At 45.9% G+C, this 17,085-nt stretch overlaps 1 protein-coding gene and 1 pseudogene across 4 annotated transcripts in view; one reads left to right on the top strand and one right to left on the bottom strand.

Annotated features, from left to right (window-relative positions):
* The window catches only part of TESC (tescalcin), a 64,389-nt gene that overhangs the window by 31,565 nt on the left and 15,739 nt on the right, over positions 1 to 17,085 (bottom strand). For all 4 annotated transcript variants that reach the window (XM_070769601.1, XM_070769599.1, XM_070769602.1 and 1 more), the window contains exon 2: positions 3,214 to 3,283. In XM_070769601.1, coding sequence (XP_070625702.1) covers positions 3,214 to 3,283 — 70 coding nt within the window. The remainder of the gene's footprint in view (positions 1 to 3,213; positions 3,284 to 17,085) is intronic.
* LOC109570921 (voltage-dependent anion-selective channel protein 3 pseudogene) lies at positions 6,211 to 7,222 on the top strand (annotated as a pseudogene).

Below are 17,085 nucleotides of genomic sequence, written 5' to 3'. Positions count from 1 at the left end.
ATATACACAATGGGATATTACTCAGCCATAAAAAAGAATGAAATAACACCATTTGCAGCAACACGGATGCAACTAGAGAGTCTCACAGTGAGTGAAGTTAGAAAGAGAAAGACAAATACCACATGATACCACTTATACATGGAATCCAAAGCATGGCACAATGAACCTATCTACAAAGTGGAAAAAGACTTACATAGAGATCAGGCTTGTGGGTGCCAAGGGGGAGAGGCTTGGCGGAAGGAGGGAGGAGGAGTTTGGGGTTAGTAGATGGAAACTATTACATTTAGAATGGATAAACGACAAGGTCCTACTATATAGCACAAGGAACTACATCCAATCTCCTGGGATAGACCGTAACAAAAAAGACTATAAAAAAGAATCTATACGTGGGTATAACAGAGTCACTCTGCTGTGGAGCAGAAATTAACACGATACTGTATGTCAACTATATTTCAACAAGAAAATAATGGATAAACAACATGGCCCTACTGTATAGCACAGGGGGCTATATTCAATATCCTGAAATAAATCACAATGAATAAGAATGAGAATATATAAGTAACACTGAATCACTTTCTGTACAGAAGAAATTAATACAACATTGTAAATTGACTATACTACAATAAAATTTAAAAAAAAAAAAGTGTAGAGCTCAACATGTTAGTATATCCTTGGAAAAGCCCATGAAGGGTTGCTGGGCAACACAGTCTGAGCTCCAAAGCTACAGCCTCAGAGTGGGAGGGCTTCCTGCTCACACAGCACCTTCCCTCCCCACCTCCACTCCAGCCTGAGGATCAGTGGCCACTGCTTGGGCACCTCAGGGTGCATCCTCATGACCTCACCAATGGTGGAATGATGACAGTCCTGTTTGCCAAACACCAACCCAGCTCAGAACAGAGGTGTACCATGTGCGTCTGCTCATCTTTAATGCTCAAATCAAATCCCAAATGACCACGCTCACTTTACAGAAGAGACAGGCTCAGAGAAACACAGCAACTAACCCAAAGTCAACCAGCCAGGGACACAGATGTTTCAAATACGATTTGTTTCCCAGACCTGGGTTTTTGCCTCTGCTTCCCCCAAGTCTGAAAAGTATACACGTGTGGAATTGAAACCTGAGGCCTCTCACCAAACCAAGACCCATGGACCCCAGACACATAACAACGAGAAGCCCAGGGCAGATTGTGACATGCTGGGGGCACAGCATGCTGGAAAGTCATCTTGAGAAAGGGGGCTCTGCCATTACACACCCCCAATTAAGAGTTGCACGGTGGTCCTGTCCCCCAAGCACAGGTACTGCCTGCCTGGCACAGCACATGTGCCCATGAACTTCTAAAGAAATGGAGGATGCCCTTGACACTTCCATTTTCCAACATCCAGGTGTACCTGTGTCAGCTCACCTGAGACCTGCATCCATTCCTCAGCCCCTGGTCCAAGGAAGCCCACCTTGCCCTGGGAAATCACCCCACCCTCCACCCCTCCCCTTGGCAAGTGACCCCGCCCTGCTCACTCACAGCTCTGGGGGAAAAAAAAACAGTTTGCTGGTTACCCCTGGCCACAGTGATTGGCTCAGCCTTGGGCATGTGACCCCATAGGAAGCCAGGGGATCTTCTGCTGGGCTCATTACTGGGATTAGTAAGAGAGACTGTGTAGAATTCAAGAAGCCAGTCCCAGGCCTCCTTGGTGATCCGATGGTTAAGAATCTGCCTGCCAGTGCAGGGGACATGGGTTCGATCCCTGGTCTGGGAAGATCCCACATGCTGTGTGGCATCTGAGCCCATGTGTCACAACTACTGAGTCAGAGCTCCAGAGCCCGTGAGACTCACCTACTGAAGCCCGCACGCCTAGAGCCTGGGGTCTGCAACTAGAGAAGCCGCTGCAGTGAGAAGCCCGAGCGTTGCAACAGAGTAGTCCCCGATTGGTGCAACCAGAGAAAGCCCATACACAGTAACAAAGACCCAGCAGAATCATAAATGAATAAATAAACCTTAAAACTTTAAAAAGTCAGTCCTGATTTCACTTACTTCTGTCTTGGATCCAATCAAATTAAGACCAATGGCCCCCAGAACCTTGAGACCGCCAGACTCTGAGCTCTGGAAACGGATGCTCTTGAGACTATGACGCGCTGGATTAACATGCCATTGTTTAGACAGATGAGACAAATCGGACAGTATTTACATGTTGTTTTCCATTCAAACTTGGGTCAATTTTAAATCCACTTACTAAGAAAACAAGACACTTTCCTGGACTACTAAAAGGTTTAAAGTTCCAAGTCTGTAGCCTTGAGACTCTGCATGCCTATTTTAGGAAACTACATCTGTTAGATAGTTTGTGGCAGGGCAGCATTCGCTTTATGTTGGAAACGGTTCGGCTCCAAGCGTCTTCCTCACCAAGTCAGATCAACTCACTGACGAGGAACTCTCATAGCCTGGTTTGAAATGACATGGCCACTACCCAAGACTGAACACTCGTTCCCAGGAGGAGACGCACAGTCCGAGGCATTCCTCCTCAGAAAAAAGTTAAACCACCCACCTTCTAAGAGATTCACATGAAATAACGCGACGTAAAACGGTGGTTTTCCTAGACAGAAATCCACAGCTGCCGCCCACCATCTTGTCTGGGGCTGGAACTACCGACCAGAGGAAGCAGAGTCAAGACACCCTCATGACAGCATCCAACTCTTGAACTGAGGCACACCGCAACCGATTCACCTTGGGGTGCCTGGCACTGGACATGGTCCTGGCATTCGACAGGCCCGCCCTTTGTGCCTGGGTTCCGGGGAAGTCGGGGTAGTCGGGGTAAAGTGGCTGACCAGCTTTTCATCCCCCTTGTCTTCCCTCCAGTTATAATCTTCTGACCCCAGTTAGAACCATGATCCTGGCATTCGACAGGCCCTCCCTATGTGTCTGGGGTCCCAGGGAAGTCGGGGTAAAGTGGCTGACCGACCAGCTTTTCATCCCTTTTGTCTTCCCTTCAGTATAATCTTCTGACCCCAGTTAGAACCAGGTGGGGTTCCTCCCCCCGGGCCCAGTTAAGGACAGCTTGTCTAGAAGGGACCCAAAGCACTGAGGGAACTACAAGTTTGTCTCAGGAAATGGGACCACCCAGGGGCTCCAGCAGAGCCAGCCAGCACTCAGGGGAAGAGATATATGGAAAGGGACCTCCTCTAGGACCACAGTCCTGCCGACGCCTACATCCAGCTGCCCGTCTTACCGGATGGTGGGCTGGTCTCCGCTCAGCTGCTTAAACCTCCGGTGGAGCTGCTCAATCTGGTCTGATGAGACTGCAGGGGGGAAAAAAGAAAGAAAGAAAAGGCATCACCGACCTCTGAACTCAGAGCTGCAGGAGGCAGGCTGGACCCTCATCCCCTCTCCTGTTCGGTTCATTCTCGGGTCATATCCCACCAAGGCAAAACTGAGCGTGGGATGAAGCAGCAGAGAAAGGGTCTGCCATTCCTCCTGGTAACACAGCGCTGGGGTTGCTGGCTCTGACCCCCTCAGCAGTAAGACAATTACTACTAACAACAGCTCCTGGCGAACAGGACAAACGTGAACCAGCTCACCCTCTCCTTCCTCAGCTCATTAAGAGAGATCGTATCGGCTTGTCTGGCTTTCTCCCCTCCCACTCCTGAAGATGGGTGTCTTCCCCGATGAGAAAGGGGCTTCGTGCGTCACGTCTTAAGAAACAGAGGAGGAGGGGAGGGCGAGATGGTTCAGGCTGGTGCCAGAAGTGATTCGGGGAAGACCTGTAGTCAGAAGAGTACAGAGAATCTGGTAAAAGCGGGGGAAGTGGAAGGAAAAGAAGCGGACTTCTGGTCATTGCTGCTGTGGGCGATGCATTTACATAACCTCAACTGTTTCATTTTTTTCCCTTCCCGTTTGAGATATAACTGATGTACAGCACAGCACTGTAGACGTTTAAGGTGTACTGCAAATGATTTGACTCACACAGTGAGTGAAACAGTGACCATGTTTAAGTTTAGTGAATATCCATCTCATATGCAAAATTAAATAAGTCACCAAAGGAATCAAAGACACAATCAAAAAACACCTAGAGACAGATGACCATGAAAACACAATGATCCAAAACCTATGGGATGCAGCAAAAGCAGTTCTAAGAAAGAAGTTTATAGCAATACAATGGTACCTCAGGAAACAGGAAAAATCTCAAATAAAGAGCCTAACCTTACACCTGGAATAACCAGAGAAAGAACAGACAAAACCCAAAGTTAGTAGAAGAAATCATAAGGATCAGAGCAGCAATAAATGAAACGGAGACCAAGAAAACAAAAGATCAATGAAACTCAAAGCTGGTTCTTTGAAAAGATAAAGAAAATTGACACACCTTTAGCCAGACTCATCAAGAAAAAAAGGAGAGGCCTCAAATTAATAAAATGAAAACTGAGAAGTTACAATGGACATCACAGAAATACAAAGCATCGTAAGAGATTAGCAACTGTAAGTCAATAAAACGGTCAACCTATAAGAAACAAATTCTTAAAAAAAAAAAAAAAGATTATTTGTTTATTGGTTTTGTTTCAGCTGTGCGGCCCAGAATGGCATGTGGGATCTTAGTGCCCCGACCAGGGATTGATCCCGCACACTCTGCCGTGGAAGCGTGGAGTCTTAACCACTGGACTGCCAGAGAACTCTCCTGGACAAATTCTTAGGTACAACCTTCCAAGACTGAACCGTGGAGAAATAGAAAATACGAACAGACAAATTACAAGTACTGAAACTGCAACTGTGATTAAAAATCTTCCAACAAACAAAAGTCCAAGACTAGATGGCTTCACAGGCAAATTCTATCAAATGGTTAGAGAAGAGTTACCACTTATACTTTTGAAATCCTTCCAAAAAACTGCAGAGGAAGGAACACTCCCAAGCTCATTCCACAAGGCCACCATCACCCCGATACCCAAATCAGACAAAGACACCACACAAAAAAAGAAAATTATAGGTCAGTATCACTGATGAACATAAATGTAAAACTCCTCAATAGGGCTTCCCTGTGGTCCAGTGGTTAAGAACCTGCCTTGTAACACAAAGGATGTCAGTTCAATCCCTGGTCCTGGAAGATCCCACATGCCTCGGAGCAGTTAAGCCCATGTGCCACAACTACTGAGCCCGCTCTCTAGAGCCCGGGAGCCACAACTACTGAGCCCACACACTGCGACTCCTGAAGCCCGCATGCCTGGAGCCTGTGCAACAATGAGAAGTCCCCACACCAATGAAGAGTAACCCCCGCTAGATGCAACAGGAGAAAGTCTGTGTGCAGCGATGAAGACCCACCATGGCCAATACATGAGTAAATAAATACTAAAAAAAAAAAAAAATCCTCAGCAAAATACTAGCAAATCAAATCCAACAATACATTAAAAGGAACACACACCATGATCAAGTGGGATCTATCCCAGGGATGCAAGGATTCTTCAATATCCTCAAATCAGTCGGTGATATACCACATTAACAAACTGAAGAATAAAAACCATATAATCATCTCCATAGATGCAGAAAAAGCTTTTGACAAAATTCAACATCCATTTATGATAAAAATTCTCCCTAAAGTGGGCACAGAGGGGACTCACCCCAACATTAAAAAGCCCATATATGACAAACCCAGAGCTAACATCATTCTCAGTGATGAAAAGCTGAAAGTATCCCTTTAAGATTAGGGACAAGACGAGGATGTCCACTGTTACCACTTAAACTCAGCACAGTTTTGGAAGTCCTAGCTACAGCGATCAGAGAAGAAAGAGAAACAAAAGGCACATAAATTGGAAAAAGAAGTAAAGCTGTCACTGCTCGCAGATGACATGATACTATACATAGAAAATCCTAAAGATGCTCCCAGAAAACTACTAAAGCTCAAGGAATTTGGTAAAACTGCAGGATACAAAATTAGTTACACAGAAATCACTTGCATTCCTATACACTTACAACGTAAGAGCAGAAGGGAAATTCAGGAAATAACCTATTACACCAGAAAGGATAAATACCTAGGAATACACCTACTTAAGGAGGCAAAAGACCTGTGACTTGAAAACTACAAGACACTGATCAAAGAAATCGAAGATGACATAAACAGATGGAGAGATACACTACATCCTCAGATTGGAAGACCTTCAGCAGCGCCCCAGGCAGAGCGGAGAGGCCCTCCGGCCGGAGATGGGGTAACCGACTTCCTGTGACCTAGGAGAGGCTGCTAAAGATGTCTTCAATAAAGGATATGGATTTGGCACGGTCAAAATAGATCTGGGAACCAAGTCATATAGTAGAGTGGAATTTTCTACTTCTGGTAATGCTTACACAGATACAGGGAAAGCATCAGGCAACCTAGAGGCAAATACAAGGTTGGTAACTACAGCCTGATCTTCACCCAAGAGTGGAACACAGACAATACTCCTGGGACAGAAATTGCTTGGGAGAATAAGTCGGCTAAAGGACTGAAACCGACTCTTAATACCATATTTGTACTGCACACAGGAAAGAAGAATGGGAAAGTGAAGGCCTCCTATAAAGGGGATTGTTTCAGTCTTGGCAGTCATATTGATATAGATTTTTCTGGCCAACCATCTATGGCTGGGCTGTGCTGGCCTTTGAAGGTTGACTTGCTATCAGATGAGTTCTGACACAGCTGATTCCAAATTGTCACAGAATAATTTTGCCTTGGGTTACAAAGCCGCAGACCTCCAGCTGCACACTCACGGGAATGACGGCACGAATTTGGAGGGTCCGTCTGCCAGAAGGTGAGCGACAAGACTGAAATGTTAATGAATGTCATGTGGATGGGTGAGGGGAACAACACCCACTTTGGCATCTCTGCTAAGTACACGCTGGACTCTAGAACTTCTCTCTCTGCTCAAGTAAATAATACCAGCCTGATTGGACTGGGTTACACTCAGACCCTTCGACCTGGAGGGAAACTGACCCTGTCAGCTCTAATCGATGGAAAGAACATCAATGCAGGAGGGCACACAGTCGAGCTGGGATTGGAACTGGAAGCTTAATGTGGTTTGGAGGTGAAGAGAAATGTGTTTGGGCCTTAAAATTCTTCTTTGAAATTTCAAAAGCATGGACTTCTTATTCTTCCGAAGGATTCTGATCCTCCCCACACTGAAGCCTGGGTTCGGAGCCCATCCTAAGGGGAGGCGTGTTTGGAGGCATGCCCAGAGGTTGCCACGTTCGTGCCGCCCTTCAGTTTCACAGTGTTATTTTCAACGTGTTCCTCAGGATGGTGTAGTGTCATGTACAAAGGAGATGACCCGCCCCTGCGGCTGTCCATCACGTCCTGCGTGTCCCACGCCACTTTTTCAGGACCTTGTAACATACTGGTCTCTGTGCAGTAGTGGAGTCTTTGGTTTTGCATCAGAGTAAAATAAAATAAACCCATCACATTTGGAACATAAATAAATAAGTGGAAGACTGTACCTTCTGAAGCTAAGTCGCTTCAGTCGTGTCCGACTCTTTGCGGCCCTATGGACTGTAGATTGCCAGGCTCCTCTGGGATTCTCCAGGCAAGAATACTGGAGCAGCTTGCCATTTCCTCCTTCAGGGGATATTCTCGACCCAGGGATCAAGCCCACATCTCTTACATCTCCTGCATTGGCAGGCAGGTTCTTTACCACTAGTGCCACCTGAGAAGTCCCTAAAAACACACAGGTATCTATATGTCTGATTCTTTGTGATCCCATGGACTGTAGCCTGCCAGGCTCCTCTGTCCATGGAATTCTCCAGGGGAGAATACTGCAGTGGGTCACCATTCTCTTCTCTGGGGGATCTTCCCAACAAAGGGATCGAACCCAGGTCTCCTGCATTACAGGCAGATTCTGTACCAACTGAACTGTCTTCAGCCAATTCCTCCTCTCCCCATCCCCAACTGTTTCAGAAAACCCACATACAGGTTTGCTTTTTAATTACCATTTTTAGTAGGTGGGCCCTGTTTTCTTCCACAGCTAAGACCAGACCTGGTGGGTTCCAGGATTTAGAGAGTTTCCACCCACATGCTTGCTTTACGAAATGCACAATATTAGACACTTCTGTGTACCTTCTCACCTCCTCCTCAAAACACCCTGTGAACAGATACTTTTCTCCTCTGTTACATCATTTGAATAGTGCAGCTCGGAGGGTGCTGTACTCACACAACTGTGATTGGCAGAGTTGGGATTCAACCCCAAGTCTCCCCAACTCCAAAGACCACACCCCCCAACCGCTACGCAACACTGCCTCTTTTCCCAGAACATCCTGGTGTTCGAGGCCCTCAAGCCTGGTGTCTGGGGACTATGTATGTGTTCAGTCGCTAAGTTGTGCCCAACTTTTGGCGACTTCATGGACTGCAGCTCGCCAGGCTCCTCCGTCCATGGGATTTCCTAAGCAAGAACACTGGAGTGGGTTGCCATTTCCTCCTCCAGGGGATCTTCCTGACCCAGGGATTAAACCCGTGTCTCCTGCATTGGCAGGTGGGTTCTTTACCACTGTGCCACCAGAGAAGCCCCGGGGGACTGCATACAGTTCAGGCAAAAATTTCTGAAACCGCCTCTGGCCTGGGGCAGGGCTCACTCCTCCCACCACACTCGACATCTCTCATCCCTCAAGCAGCTTTTCTCTTCCTGTTTAAGGCGGCTAATATCTGGGGTCAAGTGGCCACCTTACTTCATGTTCTTTTTTTTTCCTTTTTGGCCTCAGGCTCCAGCTGTCATCTCTTCAAGAATCTACAACTCAGAGTTCTCAAGCTTCTCTAGAAGCTGTAGTTGGCTAGAAATGATCACTACAACGACCAAGCCATCCTGAAGGCCTGCCATGTGCTGGGGGAGTGGGACATCTCCAAGCATTAGCTCATCTGTTCTCAGGAAACCATGGGAGGGGGGCCACATCCCATGGTACAGATGTAGAAACTGATGCTTGGAAAGGTTAGGTAAGCCCTGGGGACAGTCACTACTTTTCCAGAGAAAAATACAGCCATTTGCGTCACATGCATGTTAGCACAGACATTCACATATTCCATGGTCTGGCCCATGCACCCAACAGAAATGCATATTTGCTGGGACTTCCTTGGTGGTCCAAACATGCATTTCTGTGCTTGCAATGCAGGGCACTCAGGTTCCATCCCTGGTCCGGAAACTAGATCCCACAGGCCACAACTAAGACCCAGTGTAGCAAAATTAAAAAAAAAAAAAAAAAGCATATTTGCACTCAATCAGAGGCAGTATGATCTGAAGAGCCCTGGACTTCAGCCATGTGGTGCTAGTGGTAAAGAACCCACCTATTAATGCAGGAGATGTAAGTGATGCGGGTTGGATCCCTGAATCGGGAAGATCCCCTGGAGGGGGAAATGGCAACCCTCTCCAGTATTCTTGCCTGGGAAATCCCATGGACAGAGTAGCCTGGCAGGCTACTGTCCATAGGGTTGCAAAGAGTTGAAGCAATTTAGCACATACTAACACAAGACTACAGCCATGAAATTAAAAGACACTTGCTACTTGAAAGAAAAGCTATGACAAACTCAGTGTATTAAAAGGCAGAGACATCACTTTGCCAACAAAGTGATGGTTTTTATAGTCAAAGTTATGGTTTTTCTAGTATTCATGTATAGATGTGACAGGTGGACCATAAAGAAGGCTGAGAGCTGAAGAATTGATGCTTTCAAATTGTGGTGCTAGAAAACTCTAGAGAGTCCCTTAGACTACAAGGAGATCAAATCAGTCAATCCTAAAGGAAATCAACCCTGAATATTCTTGGAAGGACTGATGCTGAATACTGACACTCTAATACTTTGGCGGCCATCTGATGTGAAGAGCCGACTCACTGGAAAAGACCCTGATGCTGGGAAAGACTGAAGGTAGGAGGAGAAGGGGGCATCAGAGCATGGGATGGTTGGATGGCATCACTGACTCAGTGGACATGAGTTTAAGCAAACTCCGGGAAACAGTGAAGGGCAGGGAAGCCTGGAGCGCTGCAGCCCATGGGGCTGCAAAGAGTTGGATACAACTTAGCAACTGAACAGCAACAACAAACTGGAAATTACCTGAATGCCCCACAGCAGCAGAATAAAGTGGGTGTTCAGGGCCCAGTCGCTCAGTCATGTCTGACTCTTTGTGGCCCACCAGGCTCCTCTTCACGGGATTTTCCAGGCAAGAATACTAGAGAGAGTTGTCATTTCCTACTCCAGGGGATCTTCCCAACCCAGGGATCCAATAGGCAAGGTCTTTACCACTAGTGCCACCTGGGAAGCCCAGAGTGGGTGGTATATTCAAACAATGGAATAGTATGCAGCAGAAGATGAACGCGTAGTAGGCCATTAACTAGGGTGATTTTCAAAACATAACAACAAGCAGAAGCCAGGTATGAAAAGAGTACATACTTTATGACTCCATTTACATAAAGCACAAAACCCGGCAGAGCTCATCTGCAGTATTAGAAGTCAGTCTAGAAAGGCTACATACGGTATGATTCCAACTACACGACCTTCTGGAAGAGGCAAAACTTACCAAGACAGTAATAAGACCAGTGGTTACCAGGGGAAAGATGAGCTGATGAAGCACACAGAATTTTCAGGGCAGTGAACCTACTCTGTGTGAACCTTATACATTTGTCCAACTCAAAGAATGTAGGACACCAAAGTGAAGTGAAAAAGGGTTAGTTGCCCAGTCGTGTCTGAATCTTTGTGATCCCATGGACTGTAGCCCGCCAGGCTCCTCTGTCTATGGAATTCTCCTGGCAAGAATACTGGAATGGATGGCCATTCCCTTCTCCAGGGGATCTTCCTGACCCAGGGATCGAACTCAGGTCTCCTGCACTGCAGGCAGATTCTTTACTGTCTGAGCCACCAGGGAAGCCTGGACACCAAGGAACCTAACATAAGCCTGATGTAAACCATGAACTCTGGGTGTTGATATGTCAGTGTAGATCCATCAATTATAACAAAGGCCCCATGCTGCAGGGGGTGTTAATGGTAGGGAGGCTGTGCATGTGGGTGGGGGCAGGAGTGCTGTGCTGGGCTTAGTCGCTCAGTTGCTCAGTCGTGTCCGACTCTTTGCAACCCCATGGACTGTAGCCCACCAGGCTCCTCTGTCCATGGGGATTCTCCAGGCAAGAATACTGGTGTGGGTTGCCATGCCCTTCTCCAGGAGATCTTCCCAACCAAGGGATTGAACCCAGGTCTCCCACACTGCAGGTGGATTCTTTACCATCTCAGCCACCAGGGAAGCCTGGGGGCTGGGGTGCATGTAATCTCTTTTCCTTCCCATTAATTTGCTGTTAACCTTAAATGGCTAATAACAAAGTCTTAATTTTTTTAAAGTTACAACAGCAGTTGCCCTTGACGGGGTAGTAACTTGAACGGGGCATGAGAGGGTTTCTGGGGGCTGGAAAGGTTTCATTCTTGACCCAGCAGCAGGTTACACAGCTGTGAAAAGTTTGTGGAACTGTATGCTCATGCGTGATGCACTTTTCTATAGGTGACCGTGCAATAAGACATTTGAGAAGCTGAGTAATGCTACATGTCGGGGATCTATCCTGAAAGAATAAATCCAACAGGTACAGTAAGATGAGTTTGTAAGTGTGTTCACTGTGTATTCTCCACAACAGCTTAACAACTGGACTCAATCTCAGTGCCCCCCAAAAGCAGGTCAGTTAAGTATTCTATGGTGTGTGTGTGCGTGCTCAGTTGTGTCTGACTCTTTGCAACCTTTTGGACTGTAGCCCACCAGGCTCCTCTTGTCCATGGGATTTTTTCAGGCAAGAATATGGGAGTGGGTTGCCGTTTCCTCCTCCGGGGGATCTTCCCAACCCAGGGATCGAACTCGTGTCTCCTGTGTCTTCTGCACTGCAGGTTAGTTCTTTACAGAGCCATCCGGGAAGCCCCCACCTTATGGTGTGTTTAGCCAATTAAACAATAAAAAAGGACGCTGAGAATTCCCTGGTGGTCCAGTGATTAAGACTCCGCACTTCCACTGCAGGGGGCGAAGGTTTGATCTCTGCCTGGGGGACTGAGATCTCACATGCCGGGCGGGCAGCGCAGCCGAAAAAAAAGATTTTAAAAAGGATGCTGACTTTAAAAGGGACAGCTGTGTATTTAACAGGAACATACATTCTAACATAATGTTGTCTAAAACAACCTGCTACAAAGACAGCAAGACTCCATTTTGGGGGGAACATCTAAATATACATAAATGCATGCAAGTAATGGAAGTCAACTTGTTTTCCCAAAATAATAATAGCAATTATCTCTCAACACTGGGATTAAAGACTCTTCTTGTTTGTTTTGCTTCCACTCATCTATATTTTCCAAATCTTCCATAATATACAATGTATACTTATTAGTCATATAAGGATTTAAGCAGGTCCCATATGGGACAGCTGAGGAATCTCAAAAATAGTGTTAACGGTGAATCATTCACTGGCAAGTACACATCCTGGGCACACATGTACTATTTAATCCTTTCCGTGACCCTGTGACTGACCGACAATTCCCACTTTATAGACAAGAAATGGAGGTCCTGAGGGGGTCGGGAGTTTGCTCAAGGTCACTAAACTTAGAAAGCAGCAGCCCCAGGATATGAACATAGTTTGTCTGACAGAACATGTGTGATTCAGTCTGCTTGTTTTGTTTGTAGCTGACACCCCACACTGCCTCCCTTTGGGTGATCGGATTGTGTGTGTGTGTGTGCTCAGTCGCTGAGCTGTGTCTGACTCTTTGGGACCCCATGGACTGCAGCCCACCAGGCTCTTCTGTCTATGGGATTTCCCAGGCAAGAATACTGGAGTGGTTTGCCATTTCCCACTCCAGGAGATCTTCCCAACACAGGGATCGAACCCACATCTCTTGCGTCCCCTGCATTGGCAGGCAGACTCTTTATCACCGTGCCACCTGGGAAGCCCGGGTGATCAGAGTTTACTGGCCAATTAGAGTCCCCACAGATCAAAAAAAAAAAAAAAAGGAATACACTGATGCCGTTTGCAGCAACAGGGATGGACCTAGAGATTAGCATTCTGAATCAAATAAATCAGACCAAGAAAGTCTCTTATGACAGTGCTCATGTGTGAAATCTTAAAAAACGATACAAATGAATTTACAAAGCATAAGTGGACTTTCAGACATAGAAAACAAATTTATGGTTAACCAAAGGGGCAAGAGGGAGGGAAGAAGAAATTAGGAGCTTGGAATTAACATAAACACACCACTATATATGAAATAGAACAACAACAAGGTCCTATTGTATAGCACAGGGAACTATACTCAGTATCTTGTAATAACCCATAATGGAAACGCATCTAAAAGAGAATATATGTAACTAAATCACTTTGCTGTACACCTGAAAGTAATACAACACTATAAATCAATTATATTTCAATAGAAAATTCAAAAATACACTGATGTGTTGCAAAATAATGATCAGAAATTATAGCCAAACACATGCTGCTAAACCATCTCCAAGAAAGATGAGTTCCCTTGAAGACACTGTGCTAAGTGAGAGACGCTGATCACAAAGCCCACGCCTGGCAGAATCCTCTTTACACAAAACGCTTAGAGAGGCCAAGCCACAGACACAGAAAGTAGACCAGTGGTTGCCTGGGGCTGAGGAAGGAGAGAAGGAATCACTGATAATAGCAGAGGAGTTTCTTCAGAGGGGGTTGACAAGGTTCTAGAATGAGATTGTTACCCAACGCTTTGATTATACTAAAAGCTGCTGCTGCTGCTGCTGCTAAGTCGCTTCAGTCATGTTCGACTCTGTGTGATCCCATAGATGGCAGCCCACCAGGCTCCCCCGTCCCTGGGATTCTCCAGGCAAGAACACTGGAGTGGATTGCCATTTCCTTCTCCAGTGCATGAAAGTGAAAAGTGAAAGTGAAGTCGCTCAGTCGTGCCCGACTCTTAGCGACCCCATGGACTGCAGCCCACCAGGCTCCTCCGTCCATGGGATTTTCCAGGCAAGAGTACTGGGGTGGGGTGCCACTGCCTTCTCCGACGCTAAAAGTTGAGCACACTGTAAAGGCGTGAGATGCAGGAGGTGAGTGACGGCTCAGTAAAGACGCTGAAAAGTAAGTTAGGCCGCCCCTGGTGGGCCAGGGGTAAAGAATCTGCCTGCCAACTCGGGATGCGGGTTTAATCCCGGGTCCTGGACGATTCCAAATGCCAAAGGGCAACGAAGCCCGAGCCGCAGCTGCTGAAGCCTGCACGCCTAGAGCCTGTGTTCTGCAACAAGGGAACTGCAATGAGAAGCCCACGCACAGCAACCAGAGTAGCCCCTGCTCGACACAACTAAAGAAAGCACGCAGGGCGCAGCAACAAAGACCCAGTACAGACAAAAATAAATAAATAAAATGTTTTTAAAAAGTTAGTGCACCATCATGACAACAACCATAGCTGTTAATTAACAAGAGGCATTCATCAAGCTGTGTCCTGGGCACAGCGCCCGACTCTATTCTTGACGAGCCTTGGCTCACATAAGCCTCAATCAATCCTACCAGGCAGGCACAGCTTTTCCCCCAACCTAGAGATGGGAACACTGAGACCTGTCCCAGGCCACACAGACAGGAACGGTGAATAAACTATAAACCACCGTAGGCCAGGTTTCTCTAATGAAGAGTTTTCAGCTGATGCCATCCAAAAGGCAAGCACACGTGTGCACCACACACCTTTCTGCCCTGCTGCACTGAAAGCAGAGGAATCAGGAGGAAAACTCCTGCAGCTCGGGTTCCCTTTTTGGCACCCAAACCTTCAGAGCCAAGAACTCAGTCCTTAACAAAGTTCTATGTGCCCTCATCACCAGCCTCCCAGGTTGATCCTGTCACACAGGGTCCCCCATACACATGTGCCCATGTTACACCCTGGAAGGCCCTGTCTGTCCTTCCCTCAAGGGTTCTCATGATCCCTTGATCTCATGATCCCTCTCAAAGTTTCCCTGCTCCTCACTCTGAGCCCTCTCTGTTTCCCCCACCCCCACTGTGAGGTCACAGTTGCCATGGGAACGAGAGGCAGAGACACCTCGGTGCCTGGCATCTGGACCTGGTTATTTGGGGTTTTAGATTTCAACCTGAGGGAAATGCACACCCTTCCATGGGAGTGGTGGGAGTTTAATCTGCCTCATCCAGGGCTGGCAGGGTTGCGGGGGACGGGGTGGGGGCTGACCTGTCGCTTTTGTATCAAAAGTTTAAGGAAAAGTATACATCTGCAGGGCCCAATACAGAGCCACCAGCCACAAGTAGCTATGAAGATGGGCTGATGTGTGAAAAAACATACCAGCTTTCAAAGACTTATTACAAAACACGTGACAACTGTCTTAATACCTTTTCTATTAATTATATTTGAAATATTTTAGTTAGGTTAAATACATCATTAAAATTAACTTCAGTTGTTTATTTTTTTTAATGTGGCTACTAGAAAATCTAGAATTATGTTCCATCTATAGTTCACTGAAAATTTAGAATTATTCTACCTCACATTATATTTGTGCTGAACAGTGCCTGGTATTTGTGCTCTGAACCAGCAACTTGTCCCTAGGAATGAATCCTAAAGAACAGAGACAAATATACAAAGATAAATACATAAGAGTAATCACCATTGCCTATTTCGAACAGTAAAAAAAAAAAAAAAAAGAATTGGGTAAATGCTGGGCCACAGAAAACTGGTTAAATAAATGCTGAAAATTGTTTTAGTATTGTGGGACACAGAAAAATACTCATGGAATATCATTCTATGGGAAAACCAACAGGCAACAAAGATCTTATTTACATGAAAGATCTCATTAACACATTGATATACAAGTGTGTACAAAAGAAAAATTAGGAAAAGGCTACAACAAAACAGTAGATTGTTCCAGATGGTAGCATGACAGGATATTTGTCTCCTCTAGCTCCTTATTTTGCTTAAGTAAGTAAGTGTTAGTCGCTCAGTCATGCCCGACTCTTTGCGATACCATGGACTGTAGCCCATCAGGCTCCTCTGTCCCTGAGATTTTCCAGGCAAGGATCCTGGAGTGGGTTGCCATTTCCTTCTCCAGGGGATCTTCCCAATCCAGGGATCGAAGCCAGGACTCCTGCACTTCAGGCCGATTCTTTACCTGCTGAGCTACGTATCTATCGTTTAAGTTTCCTGCAATTAATAGGGATAACTTGTGTAATCTTATTTAAATTTTTTTCCTTCTATGGCTATAATGAAAATAAAATAGAGAATATCAAGCACTGGTGATACCATGGAGAAAGTGGATCCCTCAGACGTTGCAGATGGGAGTGGAAAATGATCCAGCAACTATGGAAAACAGTCTGGTGATTCCTCTTCTAACTAAACATAGATTTACACCGAATCCAGAAATCCTGCTCCTAAGCATGTACCCAGGATAAACAAAAATGTACATCCACACAGAAACCCGTAAACAAATGCTCACAGCAGCCCTATGCACAACAGCCAAAATGTAGGAACAACCCAGATGTCCTTCAACAGGTGAATGGATTAAAAAAACAGCTCATGCAGCTCAATATAAAAAAGAAACAACAAAACTCAAAGAGTGGGCAGAAGATCTAAACAGACACTTCTGCAAAGACAACATACAGATGGCCAAATAAGCCCATGAAAAGATGCTCAACATCGCTAATTATCAGAGAAATGAAAATCAAAACTACAGTGAGGTTACTGCCTCATACCAGTAAGAATGGCCATCATCAGAAAGTCTACGAACAATAAATGCTGGAGAGGGTGTGGAGAAAATAGAACCTGCTTACAGTGCTGGTGGGAATCTAAGTTGGCGCACCTACTATAGAGAACAGTATAGGGTTCCTTAAAAATCTAAAAACAGAACTACCATATGATCCAGCAAGGCCACCCCTGGGCATATTTCTGAAGAAAACCATATACACGCACTCCAGTGTTCATTGCAGCACTATTTACAATAGCCTAGACATGGAAGCAACCTAAATGTCCACCGCCAGAGGAATGGATAAAAAAGATGGGCACATACAATGGAATATTCATCAATCATAAAAAAGAACGAAATAATGTCATTTACTGTAACAAGGATGTACCTTCATACTAAGTGAAATCAGAAAGAGAAAGACAAATACCATAGGTATCACTTACATGTGGAATTCT

Source organism: Bos indicus, chromosome 17 (assembly GCF_029378745.1).
Source record: "Bos indicus isolate NIAB-ARS_2022 breed Sahiwal x Tharparkar chromosome 17, NIAB-ARS_B.indTharparkar_mat_pri_1.0, whole genome shotgun sequence".
Taxonomy (NCBI): domain Eukaryota; kingdom Metazoa; phylum Chordata; class Mammalia; order Artiodactyla; family Bovidae; genus Bos; species Bos indicus.
The sequence above is the reverse complement of the archived record's forward strand: the minus strand, read 5'-3'. Positions and strand labels throughout refer to the sequence as shown.